The 22,080-nt window shown below is 54.0% G+C and overlaps 1 protein-coding gene across 1 annotated transcript in view; it reads left to right on the plus strand.

Moving 5' to 3' along the window:
* TAB1 (TGF-beta activated kinase 1 (MAP3K7) binding protein 1) overlaps positions 1–18,492 on the plus strand; it is a 75,622-nt gene extending 57,130 nt beyond the window's left edge. The window contains exons 4-13 of the mRNA XM_052641517.1: positions 6,049–6,185; positions 6,548–6,701; positions 7,623–7,709; positions 8,202–8,340; positions 9,305–9,418; positions 10,375–10,486; positions 12,019–12,163; positions 13,666–13,888; positions 14,875–15,037; positions 16,568–18,492. Coding sequence (XP_052497477.1) covers positions 6,049–6,185; positions 6,548–6,701; positions 7,623–7,709; positions 8,202–8,340; positions 9,305–9,418; positions 10,375–10,486; positions 12,019–12,163; positions 13,666–13,888; positions 14,875–15,037; positions 16,568–16,775 — 1,482 coding nt within the window. The 3' untranslated portion in view covers positions 16,776–18,492. The remainder of the gene's footprint in view (positions 1–6,048; positions 6,186–6,547; positions 6,702–7,622; positions 7,710–8,201; positions 8,341–9,304; positions 9,419–10,374; positions 10,487–12,018; positions 12,164–13,665; positions 13,889–14,874; positions 15,038–16,567) is intronic.
* Positions 18,493–22,080: the final 3,588 nt, after the last annotated feature.

Genomic DNA, 22,080 nt, shown 5'->3' on the forward strand with positions numbered 1-22,080 from the left:
TTTTAAATTAGTTTATCTTTGATTGTGCTGGGTCTTTGTTGCTGTGCACGGGCTTTCTCTAGTCGCGGCGAGCTGGAGCCACTCCTCACTGCGGTGCACAAGGTTCTTGCGGCTTCTCTTGTTGCAGGACGCAGGCTTCGGTAGTTGGGAACATGGGCTCAGCAGTTGCGGCTCGCCTGCTCGAGAGAGAGAGCAGGCTCAGTGGTTGTGGTGCATGGGCTTAGGGCAACATCTCTCTCTTGAAAAGTAACTCCTTGGCAGTGAACTCCTTTCTGTGGCCTGAAAGGCCTTCCTGTGTCCCCACCTGGGCACACACGTGCATGCATGTGTGTGACACAGGAACAAGCTACTGTTCCTGCTCCTCACCACAGAGGCGATGCCCGCCTCATGCTCCCTTAACCCTACTCATTTTATGTTCTTCCTCAGGGTCTTTGCGTGTACTGTCCCCTCTAACTGGAAGGCTCCTTGAAATGACCACTGCTCCATCATCACTCAGGTCTGTCTCAGAGGTCACCTCCCCAGGGAGGCTTCCTGTAACGTCCTCGTCTAGAAGAGCCCTGCCCATCCCTGTCTGTCCCCTTACCCTGATGTGTTTTCTCCGTAGCGCGTTTCCCTGTCCAGAAGTGCCTTGTTTATTCATTGTATAACATGTTTGAAGTCTCTCTCCCTAGCAAGGAGATTTCAAGTTAAGGACCCTTGGTTGTTTTTTCTGCTGTGTCCACAGCAGCAGGGGTAATGTCAGCCTTTTGTAAATGTTCAGTAAATATTTGTTGAATGAATATATGTATTAATCAAATATACTTTCATCATGTAATGTTGTATGGGGATTCCAAAGAGTCAAGCTTGCACTTACATTGAAACAGACATTTTTGTTGCTTTTAAATGAGACAGGTTAGGATTAGAGCAAGAAACAATTTTGTGTTACCATGAAGTAGTTTTTTGTTTTGTTTTATTTCCCTGTAGCTCAGCTTGTCAAGAGAGTCATTAGGTTGGTGAAAAAGTAATTGCGGTTTTGGGTCATGAATTTTAAATCATTATAACTAGGCTGAAACACAGTTATTAATCAAAATGTGCTGTGCTTAGTCACTCAGTCCCATCCGACTCTGCGACCCCATGGACTGTAGGGATTCTCTGTCCATAGGGATTCTCCAGGCAAGAATACTGGAGAGGGTTGCCATGCCTTCCTCCAGGGGATCTTCCCAACCCAGGGATCAAACCCAGGTCTCCCGCATTGCAGGCAGTTTCTTTACTGCCTGAGCCACCAGGGAAGCCCCAAATAGTCAACACATTACAAAGTCAACACATTTTTGCCAATGAGAAATAAGTCTGTTTATTCCTGTAGCATAAAAATCCATGCTTCAGAATTCAGTGAACTCTTAGAAAGCATTTTCTGCCTCCTGCTGGTTGTGGAAGCATTTTTCATGCAAAAAGTTGTCAGGCTGCTTGGTGGTAGTCCGTTGGTGAGAGGTCACATCAATATGGCAGATGAGGCAAAACTTCATAGCTCAATTCATTCAACTTTGGAAGTGTTGGTTGTATGACGTGTGGTCGGGCATTGTTGGAGAAGAATCGGGCCCTTTCTGTTGACCAATGCTGCAGGCCTTGTAATTTTCAGTGCATCTCATCTATTTGCTGAGCATACTTCTCTGATTAATGTTTTCGCCAGGACTCAGGAAGCTATGGTGGATCAGACAGCAACAGACCGCCAGTGACCATGACCTTTTTATTTTGGCGCAAGTTTGTCTTTGGGTCTAAGTTTGAAGAAGCTTTGGATCTTCCTCTCAGTCCAGCCACTGGGCTGGTCATTGCCAGTTGTCACATAAAATCCTTTTTTGTTGCACATCACAATCCAAGTGAGAAATGGTTCATTGTTGCTTCGCATAAGAGAAGACGACACTTCAAAATGATTTTAAGGGTCTCCTTGGTGTCTCAGTGGTAAAGAATCCACCTACCAAGCAAAACAATGATTTTTCTGATTGCGATCAGCTCCTGAGGCACCCACTTATTGAGCTTTCTCACCTTTCCAATTTGTTTCAAATGCTGAATGACTGTAGAATGGTCAACACTGAGTTCTTCAGTAACTTCTTGTGTACTTGTAAGAGGACCAGCTTTGATAATGGCTCTCCATTGGTCATTGTCAACTTCCTGGCCGGCCACCACGCTCCTCATCTTCAAGGCTCTCGTCTCCTTTGCAAAGCTTCTTGAACCACCACTGCACAGTGCATTCGTTAGCAGTTCCTGGGCCAAATGCGTTGTTGATATTGCGAGTTGTCTCTGCTGCTTTATGACCCATTTTGAACTCAAATAAGAAGATCACTTGAATTTTCTTTGTGTCTAACATCATTTCCCTAATCTAAAGTAAATATAAACAGCAGTAATAAGTCATTAGCAAGAAAAATATTAAAGGGAGAAATGTGTATTAAAATTATGTATAACATAACTACATTTATTTAAGGATATATGCCAGTATCAAACAGCAAAGTTCATCAACAGTGCAAAACCAGTTACTTTCACACCAATCTAATAAATAGCCAGCATCACCGGGAGCTGAGCAGAAACTCAGCTCTTATTGCTGTTCCTATTCCACTCACAGGTTTCAGTCATATTTTATGTTGTCACGGGATAGTTTTTTAGCCCTTATGGTGAAATTGTGTGTATTTTTAAAAAATCCTGTAAAGAAAACACAAGGGCATTTAAAGACATACCATGTTGATGAATTGCAAGATTCAACCTAGTGAAGGTATCACATCTCCTCACATTGATCTATAGATTTAAAACAATTCCAGTCAAAACTCCAGCAGGATTTTCTGGTGGATACAGACAAGCCGATTCTAAAATTTATAGGAAAGGGTAAAGGAACTAGAATAGCCAAAACAATTCTGAAAAAGATTAAGGTTAGAGGCATCACACTAACCAATTTTATAATGTCGATTTAAAATATGGACTTAAAATCACATACGACTGAGCGGCTGAACTGAACTGAACTGAACTGAAAGTCGCGGTAATCAAAATCATTGGATTGGTTGAGGAATAGACACATAGATCAACAGAGTAGAACAGAATCCAGAAATAGACACATACAAGCATGGCCAGTTAATTTCTGACAGAGATGCAAAGATAATTCAGTGGAGAAAGAACAATCTTTTCAACAAATAGTATCAGAAAAAATGGACATCCATTTGCAAAAAAAAATTGACCAAAATCTCCTGCCTTATATAGAAATTAACTCAAAATGGATCGCAGGTCTAAATGTAACACGATAATACTTTTAGAAGAAAACAGAAGATCTCTTGACCTGGCACTGGGCAGAGAGTTCTTAGACATGACATCAAGAGTATGAACCATGAAAGAAAAAAATGATTAAATGGATTTCACTAAAGCTAAAAAGTTGCTTTTCAAAAGACACGAGTAAGTGAATGAAATAGCAGGCTACAGACTGGGGGAAATATTTGCAAATCCCATATGCAAGAAATGACTTTTATCCAAAATATATAAAGAACTCTCAAAATTCAGCAGTTAAGAAAACAACTCAATTAAAACATGGGCATGAGACTTAAACAGATGCTTCACCAAGGAGGAGATGTGGATGACGAAAAAGGCCCATGAAAAGATGTTCCACGTCATTATTAGTCATTAGGAGATGCAAATTAAAGGTGTGATGAGATATAAGTACGCACTTCTTAGATTGCCTGACTTAAAAAAAAATACTACCCAGTGGTGAGGATGGAGAGCAGCTGGAACTCTTGTGCGTTACCTGTGGGATGCAACTGGTACACTGCTCTGGAAGACAACTTGACAGTTTCTTACAAAGTTAAACAGCAGTCTCACTCTTAGGTATTTACCCTAGCGATATGAAGAGCTATGTTCACACAGAAACCTGCCCATGAGTGTTTATAATAGCTCTCTTCATAATTACCTCAAACCGGAAACAGCCCAGATGCCCTTCAGGGGATGAATGGATAAACTCTGCTACATGCGTATGATGAAATACTGCTCTACGATAAAAAGGGACCAGCTGTTGATGCAGGCACCAACTTGGATGAATCTCAAAGGCATCATGCTGAGCAAGAGAAGCCAGCGTCCAAAGGTTATGCCCTTAAAGACCTGGAGTACAGTAGTGGTGGCCTGGGGCTGGAGGAGGGGGAGAATGGAGAGTTTTTGTTTGATGGGTTTAGAGTTTCAGTTTCACAAGATGGAAAGAGTTCTGGGGATGGATGGTGGTGATGCTGCACAACATTGGGAATTTATTTAATAGCAGTAAGATGTGCACTTACAAATGGTTGCAGTGATAAAGCTTATCTTCCATGTGTTAACCACAGTAAAAGAGGGAGAAAGTTATGTACCCTGTGATTTCATTTATGGCATTCTTGAAAAGACTGCATAGTGATGGGGCACAGGTCAGTGGTTGCCAGGAGTTAAAGGAGGGTGTGGCTTCAAAGGGGCACCTGAGGGTACGTTTGGGGTTGCTGGGCTGTTCTTTGTCTCAGTTGTGGCTATTCGGTGTCTCAGTTTGTTACACAAATCTCTACAAGTGTTAAAATTCATAGGCCTACCCACCAGAAAGGCAGTGTTACTATAGGCTAATTTAAAAATAAAAATGAACTCCCACAGCCTGCTGAAGTTGCTCCATGGTGCAAAGCATACAACTAAACTGCTGAAATAAGTGCAGCATAGAAGCAATTAAAATGGAAAAAAAAAAAAGCCGTAAAGTCCCTCCCTGTCAATATGTAAATAAACAAAAGACGAAATGTGCCACAAAAGCTAAACCACAGGCGTTTTACATATCTGATTGCAAAAGCCGGCTGAAGTGGTTTTCACATCCTTTTTTGAAGACTGCGACTGCTGACTTGTAAGAAGTTGTGCACAGTATTCGTGCTTGTTCAATTTTCAGTAAAGCTTTCGATCCAAATGTTACTCTCCTTGAGCTGAACTTGGATTTTCCCAGCTGTTTTAGTTTGCTCTAGTTCAACATGGTGGGCACAGGAGTGCCTCTGTGAACCAGGCACAGCTCCCCGGTGGGGGCCGGGTGGAGGGGAGGCTTCCAGTGGGACGCCGTGGATCACACCTGGGCCTTGTGTCAGGGTCGTTTCCGGGGCTTAGAGAATGCAGGTGTTCAGAGTGTCCCCCAAGGAGCTTGAGGAAATGCAGAGTCTGTCTGAGCTGGCGCCTGGACAGCTGTGCATGTTTTAAAGCTCCATCTTGGTTGTACTGAACAGCCTGCTTTGAGACCTATGGGATAGAATGGGAGTCAGACACAGGCAGGGTTGGGGGGACCAGGTGTAGTAGGGATACGCAAGAGGGCTGGCAACCAAGTCTGGAGGAAGGTCTTCCTGAAGGAAGACTGCTTGGAGGTGGTGACTCCCTAGCCAGAGTCGCGAAGGACAGGGAGAATTACTAGACAAAGAGGCTGTCCATACAGGAAGAAAGAGTGAGATGTGGGCAGGCACTCCAGGCATTTGATACTAGTAAAGAAGCATGTGGGGGTGGGCGCAGATGGGACTGGACTCCAGGGTGAAGCAGGAACCAGGGGTGGAGACCCCAGTACCAGGAAGAGTGAGTGCGGCTGAGCTTGGTCAGTTTCTCAAGGTTGGGAAGAGCTGCCTGTACTGCAGACAGCCTGAGCCCCACCAGGATCAGACACTCTGGAAGGGCCTGGAAATCTGCAGTTTGAAACAGCGCCCCAGGGGCTGCAGTGTGAGGTGGGGACCACCAGGGAGTTTCACGCGAGGAGTTTCCTTCACTTGTGTCTGTGACTCGTGCTCCGTCCGTAGTGCAGCACCTTCCTGGAGACCACTGCTGAGCCTTGCGTTTGGGGACTCCAGTCTTTTCCAGGTGTCGTGGGGACCGTTTGTGGATTAGACGGAAACCATACAAACCCTTCTGCAGGTGTTTGTTCATAAATGCATCGTTGTTTTCCAGGAGGAAGTGGAACCTTCTGGGTGGGGCTTTGGGCTTGCTAGGTTTTTGCTGGGGAAGAAAAAGAAGATGAGGTGGGGTCTGCCCTGGGTGAGAAGGTAATGTGTCTTGGTGTCCTGGTGTCCTTCCCAGGAGCAGCAGCCCAGCTGGACGGACGACCTGCCGCTCTGCCACCTCTCGGGCGTCGGCTCAGCTTCCAACCGCAGCTACTCCGCTGACGGCAAGGGCACCGAGAGCCATCCACCAGAGGACAACTGGCTCAAGTTCAGGTGAGGTGCCGCCACTGCTCTGCTGGGTGGCAGAAGCAGGCTTGCAAGAAAAGCAGTTTGGCAGCTCTTTTGCGTGGGGCTTACCAGTGCAGCGTGGCCCATGGGAGGTGGTGTCTGTGCTGTCCCTTCCGCATCTAGACCTCAGACTAGCCGAGGGCCTGCTCTAGGGGACAGAGGGCATCCCAGAAGGTCATGGCCAGAGAGAAATGATGGTCAGAGTGGGACCCAGGTGCTCACCTGAAGCCACAGACGCTGTGTCTTTTGTCTCCCTGGCTGCTTTCCTCATCCTCTCACTCTGGAGCTGGAGTCAGTCTCCTACGAAGCCCTGGTCTCAGGCCTCTCCTGCCCTGTCTCCCTGTCAGGAGTGAGAACAACTGCTTCCTGTACGGGGTCTTCAACGGCTACGATGGCAACCGGGTGACCAACTTCGTGGCCCAGCGGCTGTCGGCGGAGCTCCTGCTGGGTCAGCTCAACGCTGAGCACACCGAGGCCGACGTGCGGCGGGTGCTGCTGCAGGTACCGGGCTCGGGCAGGCCGACTGTGACTTCCAGGGTTGGCCCAGAGGAGATCCTCCTGGGGAAGGGCTTATGGGCATCACCTTGGACCCAGGGCTGAGGTGGGAGTTGCTGAGCCCTGGTAGAAGCAGGGTGTTTAGGGTGACCCCTTTCTTTCCACGAGGCTCAGACGCTTGGCCTGGGTGACTGCAGCTCCCGGGCCCTGCTCCCTGCAGCCCCTCACTCCTGGTTGGCTGGTGTCGTTTTCCAGTTCTGCGTTCCTGCTTGCTGCGGTTCTGGAGTTTCTCCTCCTGGCATCTCCTTTTGGAAGCGAGTCCCAAGGCATTAATTGTAGATGAGAATGGTGGATTCTGGTTCCTCGATAACAGCGTTTCCAGCCTTTTTCCTGCCTTGGCACCCAAAGGCCTGATCACTCGGGGCCAGGGCCCAGAGCTGTCAGCTGCCCCTGAGGAAGGTGGTGGCATGGCCCATGTCAAGGGGCCTTCAGGATGTGGCGGTGACATTAGCTGTCACTGACCTAGACTCACTCTGAGCCAGGGCTGGGTGCTCGGGGGGATGCTCTCAGTGACTCTCAGGCAGCACTTTCTCTGTGTCATCGATGAGGGGCTGAGACTGGCCGGCAGGGGCAGAGCTGACGTTCACCCCCAGGTGGCCTGACTGCAAGCCTGTGCCCTTAGCCTCTCTGCCATCTCTTGCTTCTCTGGTTGCTCTGTGATGCCTCCTGGAAGGTACCAGCCCCACGGGGCCGTCTTGGTCAGACCTTGCTCTGCAGGAGCAGCAGTGCCTGGCGGTTCCCTGTGTGAAGCCTCATCACGTGGCAACCTGTGGTTGCTATGACTTGTTGCTATTAATAAGGGGTGTATCAGCCTCAGGTGACAGTGGTATTTCAACCTGCCTTCGCTTCCTTGTCCCCTGCATCTAGGCTTTTGATGTGGTGGAGAGGAGCTTCCTGGAGTCCATTGATGACGCACTGGCTGAGAAGGCGAGCCTCCAGTCCCAGCTGCCCGAGGTGATGTCCTCAGCCTGTGCCCCTGGAGAAGCAAGGCCCGTCTTTGCTTGGAGCAAGGACTCATCTGCTGTGTCCCTCCCGAGCCATTGACACAGCTGGGCCAGAGCAGCAGGCATTAGGGGGATAGTTCCTGATGGGATGTGGGTGGGCGAAAATTCTGTCCTTTAGGGACCTTGTTGGCTAGCTGTGAGCAGCCGTGCTCTGAGGCTCTGCTAGGGTGGGCAGGGGTGTGAGAGAAGCCCCTGTCAGGTCGGTCCTTGGCCCGAATCAGTCCAGGCCTCGTCACCTGCCTGCTCATGTCATGCTTTAGGCGCCTTCGGGGCTGCCGGGACAAGTGAGGTCGTGGCCTGGTTGTCCTGAAAGACACCTGCTCTGGCGCTGCAGCCAGCTTCCCTCCCGGCCGGGCCTCAGATGCCCGCTCTTTAGGGGGGGCAGGTGGGTGAGATGGTCTCCAGGTCCTGGCCTGCTCTGAACCCCCATGATGGCTTCTAGGGTGTCCCTCAGCACCAGCTGCCGCCTCAGTATCAGAAGATCCTCGACAGACTCAAGGCCTTGGAGAAGGAGGTCTCGGGAGGAGCCATGGCCGTCGTGGCAGTCCTTCTCAACAACAGGCTCTACGTGGCCAATGTCGGTGAGCCACCTGCCTGTCCCGAGGCCGCGGTGGGGAAGAAGGTCACCTCAGGATCCAGGAGTCCTTTGGGTAGCCAGCCTGCTCCCCAGACACAGAAGACGTGCAGCTCAAGTGTCCTGAGGCCGCTGGGTGTTTCCCGTTACTCCACACGATATCTCGGTCCCAGCCCAGAGTGTTTGAAGTACCTGCTAGGAGGCGGGCATCCCAGCTTTAGTCCCTACTCTGTCCCTAACTGGCTTGTGGCTTGGGGAGTTGCATCCTCTCTCTGCTCTACCTCAGTGGCTTCCTCTGAGAAGGAAGAGGCTGCCTGGCTGTGGAAGACCCATGTGGCGTCCTGTGAAGGGGACCAAGATGGGCTAGGTGCAGCCTGGAGGTGGAGCGGGGTCCCAGGGCTGATGGGGTTGTAGGCAAAGAAAGGCCATCTGGGAACCCGAGAAGCTGGTGCCCCGTGGGTGCAGGCTACTGCAGGGGCTCCGAGAGATCCCTCTGACATGGTGCCTCTTCTCTTCCTCCTTCCCTTAAGATTTCATTATGGGAAAAACTCAAAAGTGTAAACAAATAGAATAGCATTTAATGAACTTCCGTGTGCCCCTCTCCCAGCCCCAACACCCCTTCCCCCGGCCAGTTTCGTTTCATCCACAGCCCTCTGCCCCTGCCTTGTTGTGGAGCAAATCCTGACACTGTCGTGTTATCTGTAAATATTGCAGTGTGTCTCCTTAGAAAAAAGGTCTCTTACTCAAATCATAATCATCCTTGGTTGACACTGGAAAAGTCTGAACGAATTCCTTAATCTCATCAGCTGTCCCCAGCTAGTGACTTGCTCCAGTGGTCTGAGCCTGTCTTCTTTGCTCTTTTGAAGGAGTTCCGCATGTGAGACGCCTGCCTCTTGTCTCTCTTTTTTACAACGTGTCCTATTCTTCGCTGTGCTCTCAGTCTTAGCTCAGCTGCTCACATTCTGCTGCAGGTACGAACCGCGCACTCCTATGCAAATCCACGGTGGATGGCCTGCAGGTGACGCAGCTGAACGTGGACCACACCACAGAGAATGAGGATGAGCTTTTCCGGCTCTCGCAGCTGGGTGAGTGGGGGCGGGCAGTGCAGGCCGAGGGCTCTGGGGGGAGGGGCTCGAACCCAGCGGCTCATTCTGCACCTTCTGGTGGCCGTGTAGAGAGAGGCACAACGTGGACAGGCTGTGACCTTGGGCTTGGGACCGGCCTGCCCGGGCTCGAATCCCAGCTCGGCCACTTACTCGCTGGTGGTTTGGGATCTTACTCGAGTTTTCTGTGCCTCACTTTCCCCTTCTATGCACCGAGGATAGTAGTAACACTCAGGATGGTGTAAGGGTTGAAAGGGTTATCACGTGTGCGTTGCTTCCAAGTATCCCTGGTTGCTCACTGTTGCTGGTGGAGCCTGAGAGGCCAAAGAAGTCCTGGGATTCCAGCCCTGCCACGGCCACCCCCGCTCTCCCCTGTGAGCTCAGGCCACAGAGGGAGCCTGGCTGGCCGGTGCTAGGTCTCGTCTCCCGTCAGGGAGGGACTCTGAGCCAGGCGTGTTCCGACAGCAGGGGGGCTGGGGACACTGGGGCACTTGGGGTTAGCTGCCTTCCAAGGCTCCCTGCTGTGACCTCGCTTCCTGTTCAGTGGGTCCCCATTGCTTTGTTTTTGTGGACATGTCTGTGTTGTCCCCTTTCGGTTCTTTTTTTTATTTTTTATTATTGGTTTTGGCGGCGCTGGGTCCTTGTTGCTGTGCACGGCTTTCTCTAGCTGTGGAGAGCGGAGGCTCGTCTCTGGTTGCGGCATGCAGGCTCCTCCCTCTGGTGGCTTCTCTCATGCAGCACAGGCTCTGGGGCCTGCAGGCTCAGTAGTTGTGCACGTGGGCTTAGTTGCTCTGAAGCACGTGCTATTTTCCCAGACCAGGGATTGAACCCTCGTCCCCTGCACTGGCAGGCGGATTCTTAACCACTGGACCACCAGGGAAGCTGCTGGGTTCTTCTTTATGAACAAAGCCTGAGGTGTGTTTTTCTCCCTTTGGTAGGTTTGGATGCAGGAAAGATCAAGCAAGTGGGGGTCATCTGTGGGCAGGAGAGCACCAGGCGCATCGGGGATTACAAGGTCAAGTACGGGTACACTGACGTCGACCTACTCAGGTAAGCGCCGGCCCAGCTGCCCCTCGTTTGTCTGGAAGACCAGAGGCCCAGGGGCAGATAACAGATTGTAGGCTCTGGGGACAAGAGGTAGAGTTGAGGTAGTTCAGAGCCCAAGGAGATTCTTTCATCCTCCCAGAGAGGTTGGTGTAGGGCAGGCCCTGGACCCAGTAGGCTAGGAGTCAGGATCCTGTAGACCAGGCTGGCAGGGGGTCAGTTAGGGAGCTGGGTCAAAGCCACAGACAGCATCCGGTGCCACGGGGCCTGGCAGGCCAGAGTTGGCATGAGCGGCCTCGTGTGGACAGAAACAGACTGAAGCCTGTTGGTCAGCGCTCTCGTGGCTGAGGCCAAGGCGGGGGTGCTAGATGGGTTGTCCCCGCTAGGCGCCACCCAGTGCTCGCAGCAGACGGGAGAGGGTAATAATTGTGAGCCTTCATCTAAGCCGGTGCACGGCTCTTCACATCCATGCTCTTATTCCGTCCTCACTCAGGCCCTGTGAGGTGGGTGCTGTTTCTGCCCCAAAAATATTTTCATATGAGGAAACTGACACATGCAGACAGTGGGTAGCCTGCTTGGTCTCAAGGCTAACAATGGGCTGAGTCAAGACTTGCACCCAGGGAGCCTGGATTCAGAGCTTGGGTTTAAATAATCAAGTTTGGAACCTTTTGTCTAATTCACAGGGTTGTGTTTGCTTTATGGGAAGGCACATTGCATTTTAGAACAATTCAAGAAATGCCCAGGATATGGAGTGAAAAGTGGATCTTCCCCCCACCCCAGGCTCAGACTCCTTCCTCAGAGGCTGCTAGTTTCTGTGCACGAGTGTATACGTGGTGGGGGGGGAGGGGGGTGTGTGTGGGTGTGGTGGGTGCAGGGAGGGGGCAGATTTCTTTTTCAGAACAGCTACAGATCTCACATCCCATGCCGTGTTGTGCACCTGACTGTTCTCAGCATAGGCGTGTGGCTCTCCTTCCCTGCACACCTGCAGTCTCGGCTGCCGCATTCTTGGTAGCTGCAACTAGGATTCCAGGGTGCAGCTGTCAGCACCCGCCTAACCTGCCCCTGCTAATGGACTTTTGGGGTGTTTCTAGACTCACTCTTTTAAATCCTATTGCCAGGATCATCCCCTCATCCTTGCCCTGCGTGCATGTGTTGGAACTTGCTGACATTGCCCCAGCTCTGATGGACCAGCAGCTCATGGTCCCTTTGCAGCTGCAGTGTATTTGGACTCTAGTCAGCTTCGGGGAGATGTGGACTTCTTTATGGACAGGAGATGTGGGGTGGGGCCAGGATTGGGCCTTTGACCTTGGCTGTTCTGACCTCAGCTGCCCACTGACTTTCCTGGCCTGCTGAGCTTTATTTTGGCAGCTGTCCTCAGAAGACAGGTCTGTTTTCTTGGTTTTGCTCTTTCCTCTATTTCTTTTGCTCTTGTCAGAAGTATGTTTTATTTTACATTCTGGGTGTAGATTCTTCTCACCAGGATAAATGTCCCAGGGCCCATTCCAAGCACAGCTCTCCCCTCCACTCTCTTCCCACAGCGCTGCCAAGTCCAAGCCGATCATCGCGGAGCCTGAAATCCACGGTGCACAGCCCCTGGATGGGGTGACAGGCTTCCTGGTGCTGATGTCCGAGGGGCTGTACAAGGCCCTGGAGGCAGCCCACGGGCCTGGGCAGGCCAACCAGGTGAGCTGGGCATGGGTAGAGCGTGGCTGACCAGCCTGCCGGGTGGCATGCTCCCTGGGGGCTGCAGTCAGCTCTCCCGCTCAGCTCCAGGGTAATCAGGGACGTAGAGTTCTGATTCTCAAATGCTTTTGCTAGACATTGCTGTGTTCAAAACTGGGAGAAGAAAAAGCCCAGAGTTCTAAGCAAACCCATCCCACCCAAAAGCTTTGCTCTTCCGGACCTGAAGCAGTGTCAGTCCCCAGGGCCCTGAGCGGAGCCTCAGGGAAGAGGGTGAGGAAAGTGAAGGCAGGCATGGCTCTGGAGACTGTTGGGAAAGGCCTGGCCTGCAGGGGTGCAGCCTGGTACACAGAGTGCCAGATGAGGACTCGGGCCTGCTCAGGTCCCACTCCACTGCCTCTTCCACTTTGCTCTTTGAGCTGAGACGACTTATAGTTTGAGCCTCATTTCTAAGATGAGGATGCTGACCTCTTAACTTTGTGGGGCTGCGGTGAGGGCCGGGCGAGGAAGGCACAGGTCCTTAGCCCATGGGAGATGCTGCTTTCCCCTCTGCCTCGGAGCGTGTGTGTGTCTCTGAAGTGGGACTCGAGGCAGTCACTTGAAGGATGACCTTGAAGGGAAGACCTCGGCTGGCGGGGCCGGGCAGGGAAGTTCAGCTGGTGCTCCTCCTTCCATCTGTGATTCTGTCCTAATGAGAGTAAGAAGGGTAAGTCTAGGCGCCTAACTGTCTCTTACCACCCGTGCTCTAGGTTTTCGCCTATTTTATCTCATTCCTTCCAGTTGCCTGATAACGTAGTGGGGGTGAGGGCTCACTGCCATGTCAGATTAGGGACTTTGGGGCTCACAGAGTCCAGGGTCTTGTCGGAGGTGACACAGCTGCTCGGTGATAGAGCTGAGCCCATTTCTGCCACCTCCCCCGGACCATGCCCAGGTCATTTCCTGTTACCTGCTTCTGCTCTCCTACCTCCAGGAGACTGCGGCGAGCAGTGTGATTTTTTTGTTGTTGTTGTTTCTTTGGTCTTCACAATAAGATTATGTAGTGGCTTTTTCTGGCTTCTAGAATGCACTGAACAGTGGACTTTTCTGGGGACAGGGCCCCGTCTTCATCCTGTGTCCTCAGTTTCTGGCAAAACTGGCATATTATCTCCTACAGTAAGTTTGTTCCAGGAAAGAAAGCTTATTCATAATGACGGTTTGTACTGGGCTTTGTAGTAGTCTCTGAAGTGTCCTCACATCCGTTTTATCCTCATTGTAATGCAGTGAGGTGGATGTTACTCCCCCATTGTTTTGGTCTGAAAGCCAAAAATCAGAGAAATCACAAGGTCACATCTTCTCTAATGAGAAAGTTCCGGGAGAGTTATCCTGACTAGCTTGAGAAGCTCAGATCGCAGGCTTGGCTGGTGACCCCTAAGTGTCCTGATTAGACTGTGAAGACGGTGCAGTTGGGGCCTGCAGTCGCTGGGACCGCTCATTCCTCACCGGCTTGGTGCTCGCCTCACCCCCAGGAGATCGCCGCCATGATCGACACGGAGTTCGCCAAGCAGACTTCGCTCGATGCGGTGGCCCAGGCCGTGGTGGACCGGGTGAAGCGGATCCACAGCGACACCTTTGCCAGTGGCGGGGAGCGTGCCAAGTTCTGTCCGAGGCATGAGGACATGACCCTACTGGTGCGGAACTTTGGCTACCCCCTGGGCGAGATGAGCCAGTCTGCACCCTCCCCAGCCCCAGGTGTGTATGCCACGTGCACAGGAAGGCATCCGAGGCCACTGTCTGGGGCTGGGCTCGGGCAGAGCAGCTGAGGCCTTGGGCCTCGCTGCCTTGGGTGGAGTGGGGTTGGGAGTCCTGCCTTTGAGCACTTCCAGGTCGGGTTCTGACTTGAAAGCTCTCTGAGCTGCGCTTACATTTCCCTTTTTGTCTGTGAAACCAGGACAGTACCTTCTGCCCTGGCCTCCCCCTAAAGACCTGAGCTGCGGGAAGCACTTTGCAGTGCCATGGGCCACATCTCTGGGACCATGGCACCCGCTGGCCCAGGGCCTGCTGTGCAGCAGGCACCTCACCTGCCACATTTCCTTTCATCCTCATTAATGACCATTTACAGAAAGGAAACCAAGGCCCTGGGAGGAAGGGACCTAGGCACAGTTGGCTGTGTTGGAGGTGATTTGGTTTAATTCTGAATCGAGCTGCCCAGGAAGAGAGGCGATTGTGCTTTTGCCCTCCCTCCTAGTGCTGTGTCGTGTCAAGACCATCAGTTCCTGAGGCTGCGTTTCCTTTTCTTTTTTCAAACAAGCGAGCCCCAGCACTCAGGCCTCCGCAGAGGGATTCGTTCTCCCACGGACAGCGGGGTTCCTGCAGTTTTAGGTTGTTATTGCAACCATATTTTTGTTGGGCCAACCTCACCCAGGAGCATTCTTAGCCCTCGGGTTAAAGCATCGTGGGAAGCCATGCAGTAACCCTTTCATTGAGGCAGCGCAGCCCTGGTTTTTTCTCCTGCTTGAGCACCAGCGATGCTTTGCTGCTGAGAGCAGGCCCCCGCCTGGCCAGGACCTTGTCTCTGCCAAATACTCCTTCGCCGTCCCAAGAGGCAGAGGGCCAAGCTCGGGGCACCAAGCCGGGCCCCTGCCTATCTTCTCAGCTCCCGGCGCAGTCCTGTTCCTGCCACCCCAGGGTTCCCCACCAGCTGCATCCCGTGGCCCACCACTCTCTTCCTCCCATAGCCGCTGGAGGACGTGTGTACCCCGTGTCTGTGCCTTACTCGAGCGCCCAGAGCACCAGCAAGACCAGCGTGACTCTGTCCCTCGTCATGCCCTCCCAGGGCCAGCTGGTCAATGGGGCCCACAGCGCTTCCACCCTGGACGAGGCCACTCCCACCCTCACCAAGTAAGCGCCCACCCCCACCCCCAGCCGCTTTCAGGCAGGCCTGCTTCCCCAGGACAGCCCTCGATCCCTGGATGGAGTGGCCACAGGCCGCGTCCTGTAGGGTCTTGTTCCTCTCAAACTCCCCAACTCCACATCCCTGGGTAGGCCTGCGTAGATCTGGTTCCAGCAGCTCCCTGAAGCCGGGCAGAGAGGGATGGGGACAGGCGGTTCATGCCGACAGCCTGCCATTCACTTCTTCCTGCAGGTGCCACGGGTCAGTTTTCATTTAATAGGAATGTTTTCCTCTTGTTCTTTGCTCCCGGCTCAGAGTGTGTGGTTTGGGAGGCCACCCCATGGCGCCCGTGCTTGTGGGGCATTGTTTGACCTGTGCTGGCCCGTGGGAGCTGGTGCGCTCTGACTGAAAGTGTCCAGTGTTAGCTTTGAAGTGAGGCCTCTAGTTTCAGGCTTGGGGAGGGGTGGCTGCAGCTGGGGGGTCTGGATCCTGGGGGTGTGGCAGGCAGGTCTTCTCCTCACTCTGCAGGGCAGACCTGCCTGACAGGTCTGGTGTCTGCCCCACCCCCTCCATTCTGGGGAGTGTGTCCCGCCCCCCAACCAGCTGCCACAGCAGGGGGTGGGTCCGGTTTCCACATTCCAGCCCCCGCAGAGAATAATAGAGATGCCACACCCGACCCACTCAGGAGCTGGCCAGTTGGAAGGGCCACCAGTAAGGTTTCCCTCTGCCTTGCAGGGGGCCTTTCCAGCTCCCTGCCTGCCTCCCCTGCCACTGCCACTGTGGGATCAAGGGGCCTGCCAGGCCACTGAGTAATGGGCATCTCCCCGCCCCTGCAGCAGAGCCACCAGCTGTGTCCACAAAGGCCGGGAGTGGTAGCGGTCGTCCCGGACCAGGCAGGGAGACTAGGCGTTCTGTGCCTCCGGCTCCCCAGGACCCCAAACAGCCTCTTACCTCCACCCCGCGCTGGAGCTTAGTTGGGCCCCCGGGGCTGGCCCAGTGCAGAGTGCTAGGCAGTGCGCGACGTTTGCAGGATGGTGGGTTGGCAGGTAATTCCCAGATGTTACAGGCTCTGAGGGTGGGTGCCTGGGGGGGCCTGTCCTGACCCAGCAGTGAGAGGAACAAGGAGAAGGAGTGAGGAGGTTTCCTGGGAGAAGAATGCTGGCCTCCCTGCAGTCAGTGGGGTCTGACGTAGGGTGGATTCAGAGAGCCTGGAATAGATGGCATCCAGCTCAGCACAGCTTGGAGGGCGACGCGTTCTGTGTCCCACACAGCAGCCAGTAGCCCCTCGTGATTGTTGAGCACTGGCGTGAGTGGTCCGTTTTACTTAATTCCAGGTAATTTAAATAGCCACTTATAGCTAGAACTTCACAAATGCTTTTCACTTTTCACCTGCCCCAAAGAACACCTGGCCGGGCTGGCTTTCGTGATGGCCTTTGTCAGAGAGGCCTGTGCCCAGAGGGATTGGCCAAGGCAGGCGCCATGTGTCCCCAGGCCAGAAGCCAAGGCCTGTGACTGACTTGCCTCTGTCGTGCCCACAGCCAGAGCCCGACCCTGACCCTGCAGTCCACCAACACGCACACCCAGAGCAGCAGCTCCAGCTCGGATGGGGGCCTCTTCCGCTCCCGGCCCGCCCACTCCCTGCCGCCCGGCGAGGATGGCCGCGTGGAGCCCTACGTGGACTTTGCCGAGTTCTACCGCCTCTGGAGCGTGGACCACGGCGAGCAGAGTGTGGTGACAGCGCCGTAGCCTGGTCCTGGAGTGCTGCCCAACAGGATGGGGCCCAGGGACGAGGGGCCCAGCTCCGGGCAGGATGGACCTTTTCCTGCCATTTGCCTGTGCTGTAGGGGCCGGCAGGGCCCCATCCTCAGCCTGCGTCGTTCTCTCACCCCACAGCCTTCAGTGCTGTGGAGAATGTTCTCCGAGTGTGCCAACGCAGGCTGGGCCCCTTATTACGGTGCCGGCACGGGGCTTCCTCAGCCAGGACCGTCGTGTTTCTCCGAACGCGGGGTATGCGTGCGGCAGCCAGGAGCCCACCAAGTGGGGCCTTGCGTGCTGCAGGCCTGCGGCCCTGCTTTCCCGAGCCCATCCCTTCCCACCCCCGCCTGGCCTGGAAGAGCCTGTGGCCACTGCTGGCGCCCCCCTTCACCTCCATGGTGGTTCTTGCCTTTCTTCTCTGGCCTCCAGAGGGGAATTCCAGTTGGCGTCTGCACCTTTGAGGCCTATACCTGTCCCTGGGCCCGCCTGGGTTCAGGCGGACTGGGATGACTGCAGAGGGGTGGTCAGGTGGGAAGGATCTGGAAGGAACTGGTCTAACAGGAGCAGTGGTCCTGGAGCCCACCAGAGCTGGGTGAAGGAGAGGTGAGGACATGCCTGGCCTGAGCGGGACAGCGGCTGCTCTTCTCCGGGAGCCGGTGCAGCTCTTTCCCTCCCAGACCCGGGGAGCCCCAGGTTGGGGAGCCACTAAGATTGCAATCTTTACCACTGACTGTGAGTCTCTGCTGTTTTCAGGGTAACAAACAGGTCTTCGGTCAGGCCACGGGGCTCATTAGAAACAGAGAATGGTGGGAAATGGTTCCGAAAGGGAAGAGGTCTTGGAGACGAGCTGCTCTGGGTGGTCTGGAGCTTTGGAGATGCGCACTGTTTCTACAGACTCTTAGGGCAGGATCAGGCCAGCCCAGGCCCCGAGTCAGATCGTTCCGTGCCTGTGGTCTGCCTTCAGCGGAGAGGGGTGCCACTAGGGCTCTCAGCTAGAATTGCCCTTCGTGTTTTCAGAGGAGGAAGCAGGCCCAGGTCACACAGTTAGGGGTGGCGTGTAGGCTTAGTCGCTCACTTGTGTCCAACTCTTGTGACCCCATGGACTGTTGCCCTCCAGGATCCTCTGTCTTTGGGATTTCCCAGGCAAGTGTACTTGCTCTGCCCTTCTCCAGGGGATCTTCCCAATCCAGGGATCAAACCCGTGTCTCTGGCATCTCCTGTATTGACAGGCAGATTCTTTACTTTTGTGCCACCTGGGAAGTCCAATTAGTGGGGGGGCAGAATTTGCATCTTTCTGTCAGTCTCTGAGGTCCCCGGGATTCTTACCACCCCCTCCCCAGGTCCCAGGCTCCTGCCCACCACTCCCCAGACAGCTAACCAGGGACTGGCCACAGTGTGTGGCGTCAGGTGTGCTTGGAGTGTGAAAAGTCTGAGGCTAGTTCCAAGGTCCCCTGTTGGCTCTGTGGTCCAGGAATGTGTTTCCCTGTGGTGGGGCAGGGCCCCGTACGGTGCTGGTTTCCATGAGGAGCGGATCTCAGCAGGGAACCCTTAGCCCGCCCCAACTGCGAGGCCGTCTCTGTTGTGCAGGTGAGCAGATTTCAGATCAGTCACAGAGGCTCGGGAACAAAAGGAATTCTCTTCCAAGAGTGTCTGTGATGCTGTTTGGTCTCTAGAAATAGAATCACTTTTTTACTGCAGTAAAGAAATAATAAAGGGTGGTATTATATGCCGTGGTGTTAAGAGTCTTTCACTCATATCTCGTGTAACTCTCAGTGGCCCTGGGAGGTGGCTGCTGTTGCCTACCCTGCTCGGCACCTGGAAGCACCAGCTCCCCAGGCCGAGAGTGGCAGAGCCGGGATGCGGACCCGGCCTCCTGACTGGACCAGAGCTGCCGTCTCCCAGCCCCAGGGAGAGCGCTGTGTTGTCCAGGGCCCCCCAGGTCCTTGCACATCTGGAGAGGCCAACGGGTCTCTCCTGCTGCGGGCCAGGTCCTCCAGGCCTGTGGATGGTGGTGGGGCTGTTGTGTGGCCCCCAGTCTTCCTGGTGGCAGGCTCGGTTCTCAGCACAAGTGTGGTGTGGCTGGCTGGGCTGCAGGCCTCCCATCCTCACTGGTTAATACATGTTGAGAGGGTTGCTCAGCTTCATTTCAGTTTTGTCTGCGTGGAAGCTATTCTATGAATACTGGTCCACAAAGAGCCTCTTTCTGCTTTACGGGACTTGAGACCTCATCCCTCTAACACTGTGGAGTCATGTATTATGAAGACTCTGCCTGGTCATTGCATGTAGCAGGTGCTACCGGCCGCTTATCCCAGGAACCCAGACATCAGGCCATGGGTGTGGTTCAACCTCTTCTCAGTGAAGCCCAGAGGGAGGCTGTCAGCCAGGCTCCCAAACGTTTCCTCCAACAAGAGCATCTTCTGTGATTCTTCTTTCTGGGCCCCCTCCTTTGAAACCAGACAACGATGCAGATCACTGCTAACCCGGACAGGCTTGGCATGAGCACACGCTTGGTTCCCCCACACAGGTGATGTCAGCTTAGAGCGGAGCTGGATGTTTCCATGAGTCCAGGTGGACTCCTCGAGGACAGACAGTGTCAGGCGGCCAGTTTTGAGGAGTATTGACACCAGTTCATAGTCTCCATTCCTGCCTCTGTGACCCCCTCTACCCCCCCACCTTCAGGCTATCGGACCAGCTGGCTCATTCAGCCCCTGCTTGCCTTGTTCTCCCAAGTCACTCAGTGGGCCAGGGTGGACCTCAGAGCCCCACCCTCTCTTTCGAGGCCAAAGCCCCTGCCTGTTTCCCGCAGTTGTCTCTTCAGCAAAGCCTTCCTGTTGTCCAGACGATGCTGAGCTCAAGAACCTTCCATACCTCCTGCCTCCACCTCCCGACACCTGCTGTGTTGCAGTCCTTCGTGTTTGCTCACTCCTCTCCTCCGCCCCCTCCAACCTAAACCCTCTTCTTCAGTCATCTCAACAGGCCAGCGCCTGGGCAAGTCGAAGAAACATCAGAGGAGCAAGAACAGGCAATGGGTGAACTGCCTGGGGGAGAGCTTCTAGAACTTTGCTACAGGAAACATCTCTAGCCTATAGAAAACTACTCCCACCAGTACCCCCCTCCCCAGAGTTTGGAAGTGTGTAAGCAATTAGATGTCTTATAACTTACTTTGAATATCTAGGTGAGTTAATTACTTACCACCAAGTAAATCGATGCTTCAGGAAGCACTCCATGTCAGACCTGTAGATTCGGAGGCCTCGGCACATTGCAGGGAGCCCAGCAGTTCCCAGGTTGAGGGACCCAGGTGACCCTATAAAACTCTTTAACTACTCTGTGCCAGGTGGGAACCTGCAAGGCATTAACTTGTGAGGGAGGCCCTCAGGGTGGCCGCCCCCCACATGCCTCCCAGTGCCACCAGGCGGGGATGTGTGCCCGAAGGTTCGCTGGGTCCTGTTGGTAGTCCTCGCTTTAGAAATGAAATAAAGCACAGGTGGGACTTTGAAGAGTGATCAGGAGACAGAGTTCTGCTCAGGAGAAGGACTTGCTAGTAAGCCTGTGAGCTGTTGAACGTCAGAGGGGGCTACCTGCGCACACCGTAAACGTGGAGATGTCCATCTTCCTGGTGTGTGAGCCGAGCTGCACCCCTGGCATCTGCTGGAGCGGAAGGGTTGAGCTCTAGACCCAGCCTGTCACAGACACTGAAGAGGGCGTAGTTATTAAAAATACAGATTCCTTGGCCCTACCCTGGACTCACAAATCACCCCCTCCAGAGGGAGACCCCTGGTCTGGAACCCCACAGGACCAGGTACCCCTGGAGTTCTTGCCTGAAGGCCATGCTGCATGGCCTCTGCCTACCTGCCCTCTCTGGGTGGCCTTCCATGAGTTGGTGCTTCTGTGAACGGTACATCTCTGTGCCCCTGAGTGGCCTTGGATGAGGCCCCAAAGCTCTCTGATCCCTGTCTCAGTTCCAAATGAGGGTTTACAGCTCAGCTTTCTGTGAAAGCCCACAACTATCATTTAATGAATTGTACTCATGTACCAGGCAGGTACCTAACAATGAGGTCTCGCGTAATAGTTACCAACCTGGCCAAGCAGCAGATGTCAGTGACCTCACCGTAGAGAAAAGGAAACCAAGACTCAGATGAGCTGGTGCCCAGGATCACGTGGTAGCAGGAATTTGAACCTGAGGCTTTTCTCTACGCCCCAGGAGGTTGCCTCATGATTTTCAAAGGACTTTCCAGGCCTGAGAGGTGGGATTTGACAGCAGTCCCTCAGTGTGGGTTTAACATATCCTGACCCCCCGGGTACAGGAGGGGAACTTTCACAAGGACCCTCTGAGATCACAGGTCACACTGGAATTTTCTTGCCAGGTCTGACTTGTCCTCTGGGATTTGGGGACAGGGGAGGTACCAGGCTTTCCCCCACACTGGGACGTGGCCCTCAACTTCAGACCAGGCAGGAATCGGCTATGGCCCTGTCCTGGCTCGCAGTCTGGGGTTACACCTGACCAAGATTCAAGGGCTCCTGGAATATCGTCTGGAGGGAGTGGGGTGGCATCTTGACAGAAGTAGCATTCAGCTGGGTAGAGAAGGAAAAGAAGGCAGCTCCGGGTGGCCCGAAAGGCAGGAGCACAGGCCCAGGGTGTGGAGGGCCTGTAGGGCTGGCGGCTGCAGTGGGCCTGAGGAGGCTGTGGCGGTCAGGCCACCCTCTCCGGGGAGGAGGCGGCACACGTTTTAGCAGGGAGTGGGGCCGGGCTGACAGAGCAGGCGGCAGGGCGCTGGGCAGAAAGTCAGGCCCAGATAGTGGGGGCGGGCGGGTGTGCTGGGTCCAGCCCTTCCCTGAAGGTCCCAACCCTGGGGCTGTCTGTAGCACCTAATGAGGTTGGCCCTGCCTCTCAGTGACCAGCAGGGCCTCGGTTCCCTTTAGTGGGGTGGCCTGCAGTTGAGGGCCTGGTCCCAGCCTTCCTGAACTGAGCACTCCTGGGGTCTCAGGCCCAGGAAGAAAACCCAAGGAGAGTTCAAGGACAGGTAGGAGGTGATCCTGAGATGAAAGCAGAGGAAGGTCCCCTCACACTCCGCTTTCGTCAGCTCCAAGCCTTCGCGCAACAGTCGCTTCTTCCCATGTATCCTTTGCTTTCTTTCTCTGTCTAGTGGCAAAGCACGCTGAGCGCCAACTGTGTGCAGCCCTGGGTCAGGGGCTGTGGGTGGGAGGGTGGAGAGAGGGGGAAGTCCAATGAGATTCCTGCCCTGGAGGGAAGATAACCCAGCACCTGGAACTCCAGCTGGAATAGGCCCTGAGACCC

This window comes from Budorcas taxicolor, chromosome 5 (assembly GCF_023091745.1).
Source record: "Budorcas taxicolor isolate Tak-1 chromosome 5, Takin1.1, whole genome shotgun sequence".
In the NCBI taxonomy this organism is placed as follows: domain Eukaryota; kingdom Metazoa; phylum Chordata; class Mammalia; order Artiodactyla; family Bovidae; genus Budorcas; species Budorcas taxicolor.